The sequence below is a fragment of the Brassica oleracea genome, chromosome C2, assembly GCF_000695525.1.
Source record: "Brassica oleracea var. oleracea cultivar TO1000 chromosome C2, BOL, whole genome shotgun sequence".
Classification (NCBI taxonomy): Eukaryota; Viridiplantae; Streptophyta; class Magnoliopsida; order Brassicales; family Brassicaceae; genus Brassica; species Brassica oleracea.
Genome location: NC_027749.1, coordinates 417,846 through 425,133, shown reverse-complemented (window position 1 = coordinate 425,133; position 7,288 = coordinate 417,846). Strand labels below are relative to the sequence as shown.

Here is a 7,288-nt window from a genome sequence, read left to right as displayed (position 1 = left end):
CATCCTTCACTAACATATGATGAAGGTCAAAGAGGTTTGAAACCCTTGTTGTCTCCGTTTTTCTAGAGATTAACGATTTTATAGTGGTTAGTTCACCAATTTAGGGAGTATTAAGAAGTTTTACTAAATAAATTGACAAAATATTAAAACAATGCTCATGCATCATGAAAGAGAGTTTAATATACATTAATACAAATGTAGAATGTGTTTAGAAAATTTAAAACAACACTAAAGATTGTAGGCTTCAGTATATAGAGATTTAACGAAAAATTCAATATTTTTCATAGGGGTTATAACACATAGATTTTGAAAAAAAATCCAAAAATATGAAAATTTTATTTTAATGCATAGTTTCATCCTTCACTAACATATGATGAAGGTCAAAGAGGTTTGGAACCTTTGTTGTCTCCGTTTTTCTAGAGAATTGCGATTTAATAGTGGTTAATCCACCAATTTAGGGAGTATTATGAAGTTATACTAAATTAATTGACAAAAAATAACAAAGATACCCATGTATCATGAAATAGAGTTTAATATACATTAATACAAATGAAGAATGTGTTTAGAAAATTCAAAACAACACTAAAGATCATAGACTTCAGTATATAGAGCATTTACCGAAAAATTCAAAATTTTCGTTTAACACATAGATTTTGAAAAAAAATCAAAAATATGAAAATTATGTTTTAATGCATAGTTGCATCTTTCACTTACATATGATGAAGGTAAAAAATTTTGGGAACCTTTGTTGTCTTCGTTTTTCTAGAGAATAGCGATTTCATAGGAGTAATATGAAGTTTTACTAAATTAATTGACAAAACATTAAAACGATGCCCATGTACCATGAAAGAGAGTTTAATATACATTAATACAAATGTAGAATGTGTTTAGAAAATTTAAAACAACACTAAAGATTGTAGGCTTCAGTATATAGAGATTTAACGAAAAATTCAATATTTTTCATAGGGGTTATAACACATAGATTTTGAAAATGTTTTAATGCATAGTTGAATTCTTCACAAACATATGATGAAAGTCAAAGAGGTTTGGAACCTTTGTTGTCTCCGTTTTTCTACAGAATAGCGATTTTATAGCCGTTAGTTCACCAATTTAAGGAGTATTATGAAGTTTTACTAAATTAATTGAAAAAAAAATTAAAACGATGTCCATGTACCATGAAAGAGAGTTTAATATACATTAATACAAATGTAGAATTTGTTTAGAAATTTTAAAACAACACTAAAGATCATAGACTTCAGTATATAGAGCATTTACCGAAAAAATCAATATTTTCGTAGGGGTTAACACATAGATTTTGAGAATAATTCAAAAAAATGACAATCTATTTTAATGCATAGTTTGATCCGACACTAACATATGATGAAGGTCATAGAGGTTTGAAACCTTTGTTGTCTCCGTCTATCTAGAGAATAGCGATTTTATAGTGGTTCATTCACCAATGTATGGAGTTTTATGAAGTTATACTAAATTAATTGATAAAAAATTAAAACAATTCACATGTACCATGAAAGAGAGTTTGATATACATTAATACAAATGTAGAATGTGTTTAGAAATTTTAAAACAACATTAAAGATCATAGGCTTCAGTATATAAAGCATTTACGTACGGAAAAACTCAATATTTTCGTAAGGGTTAACACATAGATTTTGAGAAAAATTCAAAAAAATATGACAATATTGTTTTAATGCATATTTGCAGTCTGCAGTAACATATGATGAAGGTCAAAGAGGTTTGGAACCTTTGTTGTCTCTGTTTCCCTAGAGAATATCGATTTTATAGTGGTTAGTACACCAATTTAGGAAGTATTATGAAGTTTTACTAAATTAATTGATAAAAAATTTAAAATGATGCTCATGTACCATGAAAGAGAGTTTAATATACCTTAATACAAATGTAGAATGTGTTTAGAAATTTTAAAACAACACTAACGATCATATGCTTCAGTATATAGAGCATTTACCAAAAAACTCAATATTTTCGTAGGGGTTAACACATTGATTTTGAAAAAAATAAAAAAATATGACAATACTATTTTAATACATGGTTGCATCATACACTAACATATAATACATAGTTGCATCCTGCACTATCATACATGGTTGTATCATGCACTAACATAGATTCGCCGTTGTTGACTTCTTTGATAAGCGGAACCAACTCATATTCGAAGGGAAGAAGCTGTCTGCAGAGGACACTCTCACAAGAGTTGTGACCATGGCGAGAGAATGGACTAACAGCCAAGAAAAGAAGCCGCAAGGATCACCACGCAAGCCCCCATCTCGAGTTCTAGAGCTACAGAACCGTACGATCGTGAACACAGATGCGGCATGGCGAGCTACAAACCGGACTGCTGGTCTGGGATGGATAATAAATAACCTGGAGGGCTCTCCCGGATACACATCGGCTGCTTACCATGTTGGATCTGCTCTGGTAGCGGAAGGCTTAGCTTTAAAGTAGGCTCTTTCATGCTGCAAGGAGAGAGGGATCAAACGCCTTCACTGCTTCTCGGACTCTGCTCAGCTTATCAAAGTAGTCAACAACGGTGAATCTTACCCAGAGTTGTATGGGATTGTTTTAGATGTATTTGCAATTTCTAGTTCTTTCGATGAACTCTCGTTTTTTGGATATCAAGAGAGAGAAACAAAGGGCCTAATAATCTAGCCAAACAATGACTGGTTGAGGCAGAAGCCTTTATGGCTGGAACCTAACCGCTTTTATTAGGCCTGGGAATATGAGTCTTTACCCGCGGGGCCCGGCCCGTTTGACCCGCCGCGGGACGGATGCGGGTTGAACAATTTGGAAAAATCAATTCGCGGGTGCGGATGCGGATTTTGAAACGCGGGTATCCGCCAACCCGCAATTTTTTTTTTTTAATTTTTTTTTAAAAAAAGATATTTTAAAAAAAAAGATATTATTTTTTGTAAAAAATTATATTTTTTAAAGAAAATACGGGAATTTTAAAAAATAATAATCAAAATATTTTAAAATATTTAAAATTTTAATTATAAATATATTATTTATATTATATTTTACAAAAATTAAATTAAATAAAAGATTTTAAAAAATAAAAATATAACCCGCGGGTTACCCGCAAAATTAAGCGGAATGGGGGCGGGTACAAATTTATTTGTTCGCGGGTTGTGCGGATCAGATTTTTTGACAAAAAAAAAAAATTTGTAACCCGCGGGTTAGCGGGTCAGAGGGGCGGGTTTGACCCGCAACCCAGCCCTAGCTTTTATGCATTAATATTAGTTTGTGTTTCAAAAAAAAAAAAAGGGCACCCCCTAATCAGTAATTCCATATAAAGCGACTAAGTACTGGCACTGCCTATCGATTTCTTAAACATTATGGCAATAATTATGTGTTGTGGGGTTTAAACTCACTCACATTGGGGTATAAACGACATACTTCAGGAATGACTTCAACAAGCAAATCCGCACCTTTCCGATAAACCAACCTACTTATCACAACTATCGTAACAACATCAGCACTAGGCCTAACAGAAGCAGGCTTGAACATAGCAGTATCAACAGCATTCGGTATCATAAAAACCTTCCCCGGAGCCAATCCCGACCTCAAAACTGTGTTCTCCTTACTCGTATGCGAAACGCAAATCGCCTGGTCAATATCTGCCAGAGTAAACTGCAAGACCTTGTTCATGTGAATGCTCCCAAATCGCCTGTTATCTCTCGCGCGCGAGGATGGTTCTCACGATGGGGAGTGTACCGTAGACAGTGGGAAATGTGGTTTGCATGACGAAAGGTCTCCAGGGGACGTAGTAGACTTTGAGTCCACCTGTCATGTATCGTACTCCCGAGCGGTTAACGTAAGCGTGCGTCATCACCACTACCTGTAACAAACTAATCAGTTATAACTTATAAGATCGTGTTGAGTCTATGATGCTTAGATTACTTGATCAGAGGCTGACCTTGTGGCCGAGGTTTAACAAGCATTGGAGAGGTAGTAGATGTGATGGGTGTGCTCTCTCCTCACGGAACTAGGTGTTATTCTTCCACAGTGTCCAACTATATACTGTGATAATATTGGTGCAACATATCTCTCAGCCAATCCAGTTTTCATTCAAGGATGAAACATATAGCCATTGATTTTCACTTTGTTCGTGGTCAAGTTCACTGGTCTTCTTCGGGTTGCTCATGTCTCAACTAGAGATCAGCTGGCCGATGGCCTCACTAAGCCTCTGTCCAGAACACGCTTTCAAAAGCTACGAAGCAAGATTGGAGTCACTTCACCTCCTCCATCTTGAGGGGGTGTATGGAAGATATATTCTCTATGATCTGAAATTTATTGGAAGAGAGTGGATATGAAATCAAGAGAGGAAAAGTATACGATCGGTCATGGATGAATGAAAGAAACTAACCTGTAGCAGCTGAGTTTGAATCTCTCTGGTTGCGCCTAGAAGGACCACCCTCGTTGTTGAATCTCACTGAGCAGTTATGATGCTTAAACGAAAGAGTTTAATTATTGGGCTTTATTTAAATGGGCCTTTCTATCAGGCTTTTTTGGTTTATATAGATGTTTTGATTATTTTATATGAAAGTAAGATTATTTTTTATATATTTTTAATCAATAATAATTTTCCAATGTACACGAAAAATATATATATATATATATATATATATTTTTTTTTTTTTTATAAATTATCAAAAATGTTTTGATTTTATATGGAGGTAAACATATTAATTACCATATCATAAAATTCAAATATCACCTTTCCCTACTCAAGTCTTTGTATCATATATATAGTGATGCAACTCATGCAATGAAAAATTATTTCAAGCTCCCAAATACAAAATCATTTGAAACAAACAAATACAAAATACAATCGGAATTTGTTATGTTCATTAGACTATAAAGAAAACAAATTTCAAAATAACATTAGTGTTTCAAACGAGCCAGCTTGCTTCGCTATTAATTCTGGTACGTTCACATAGTTGGTGTGGACCGCGAGGTTGATCCGATGGCTCGTCTCTCCACCATGAGGAAATGTCCGAGAGATTGCACATTGTTACGGCGGTTATCCTCGTTTATAGTAATTTTGTTATGGGGAATGATAGTAGAATGTGTGCTTAGTTTGGAACATATAGAGAAAATCCATGGCTTGTAAGATTTGAGATTCTTCTGATGTTGATGGTTCCTAGAAGCTGTTTGATCAATCCTTGTTCGGTTTGATCTTCTTGAAAGTTCTAGAAAGCTTGATATCCCCATTAGGTTTCCTAGTGTGTAACCCCTATCTCGAAAAAATGATCCCATCGACTGAAAAAAACGAGAGTAGTAGATGTTATATATCTAGTGTATATATGGGAAAAGTACAAAGTGTACATTGATGCACCCACACGCAACATAAAATCTTGTAGTGGTTGCGATGTTTACTTTCATTGGAGAGGTCGAGAGTTTGAATTGTGATGGTGAATGGTGGCCAGAAAAGTATAATGTTTAATATCTTATAGAAAAAGTGAAACTAAAATCGATATTGTTTTGTAAAACTGAGATCACAGAAAATTTAAAATTGTATATGAGAATGAGAAAAACAAAAAGGTCTGTGAATTCACATAGGCTAAGTGGATTACTTGTAAATTTTCCAATACAATGGTTCCACTTTCCAGTACGGTGTGACCAAAAAGTTGCGAATATATTTGAGAAATTGCTATGATTAGTATTTTGTTTTTATGGTATAGTGCTAATAATACTTTTAATTTGAAAATGAGAAATAACAATTCCCGACAAACGTGCCCTTTTCAGACAAAACCATCGCAGCTTTAAAGAGCATACAATTGGTTCACGTTCGCTCAGAAGTCATCTCAACCAACAACAATACTGTTTTTATTTTTAACTTTAATAAACAAAACCAAAAAACAAAATGAAAGACAATGTGAATTGAACCGATCCAAAATAGTAGTCAAAGTATAATCATTATCGAATTTCTCAAAGAAAAACGCAAACAAATTCAAATGGCTCATCAATTGATATGCAAGGAAAAATGCACTCTGCCAAGACCTATGAATAAGTAGTTTGATGTATTTATCATGTGTTATGTGTTTGTATGTGTAGTATAAGTGGAGGAGTGTAAATATATATCTGACCTGGGAATCAAGATCGGAGGAAGAGGGAGAGGAGGGAGAAGGAGAGTGAAGAGAGCTGAAGGAGATGGAACCAGCAGAAACTTGTTCATGATGAGGTTCTCTTGTGAGTCCTCCAATTCTTGCATTTACTGGTCTCAGACCCAACGGCCATCCTTCCTCCTGTAATTACACCCATTAGGCATGTTTATATGCATATCTATGTATGATTTCATTTATGCTATTGTGTTAGAGAGTGAAAAACTAGAGAGAGCATTTGGAATACCTGGTGAGCCATTTTAGAGTTTTGAGAGAGAAGAGAGAGATTTGGTTGAGTATAATTATAGAATCAGAAGATGCACAAAATTAAGAATAAGGAAATGTGTATATACTTTACGGAGAGAGAGAATCTATTTATCTAGTAATTTAACCCAAACAAAATCATAGAAAAACAAAAAAAGTATATGGCTTCGCCCGGGTTCGAACCGGAGACCTTCAGTGTGTTAGACTGACGTGATAACCAACTACACCACGAAACCGTTTTGTTATCTGAGTACAAGTTAGCTTTCATCAATGCCTACATTGGAAACTTCTATGCAGCCATTACAACTTTGAACCCATAATCATCTGATTTCAAAGCTGTGAAGTACTTTATAGTTTAGTTGAGGAAAGTAAGGGTTATTGTGTTTTGGATTTAAATTGTTTGATTAGATTTAGACACTACCTGGTAGAGGGAGGATTTAGGTTGTCTATAATCCTCTGGTTAGCATTTCTGATCATGGGTTTTCGCCATAATACCATACTAGGTTAAGATCCGCGCCTTGCGCGGAATCAACATTATATATATAAATTATTTTATGTATTAAATATTTTTACATATTATGAAATAATAAATATATATTAAATAATTAAAAGTCAGTAACTGTTAAATATATAATTAAATTGGTGCGAACATATAAATCAATTTTATTAATCGAAAAAATATTTTTTTTTATATTTGATAGGATATGTTATTAAATTTAAATGATACTAACATAGATAATATATTTTAGTATATTTTAAATATTAATGTCTATTAAATAATGATTTTACTCATATAGATTTTTTGATCATTTGTATCTTTTATAGAAAAATATTTAAATTACTGATAACAAAATTTTCATTGTGGGACTAATAGTTTTAGTAATT

At 33.6% G+C, this 7,288-nt stretch overlaps 1 protein-coding gene, 1 non-coding gene and 1 pseudogene across 2 annotated transcripts; all 3 read right to left on the bottom strand.

Annotated features, from left to right (window-relative positions):
* The window catches only part of LOC106323114, a 14,476-nt pseudogene extending 10,612 nt beyond the window's left edge, over positions 1-3,864 (bottom strand).
* Positions 3,865-4,929: 1,065 nt separating this feature from the next.
* LOC106326129 lies at positions 4,930-6,465 on the bottom strand. Its single transcript, XM_013764152.1, has 3 exons — positions 6,387-6,465; positions 6,125-6,283; positions 4,930-5,297 (listed from the first exon to the last, which is right to left on the bottom strand). Exons 1-3 carry the CDS (start codon positions 6,396-6,398, stop codon positions 4,968-4,970), a joined length of 501 nt encoding a protein of 166 aa, XP_013619606.1. The 5' UTR covers positions 6,399-6,465; the 3' UTR covers positions 4,930-4,967.
* A 100-nt stretch (positions 6,466-6,565) lies between these two features.
* On the bottom strand, positions 6,566-6,639 carry TRNAV-AAC. Its single transcript has one exon. It is a non-coding gene; the product is annotated as a tRNA-Val (tRNA).
* Between the last annotated feature and the right edge of the window lie 649 nt (positions 6,640-7,288).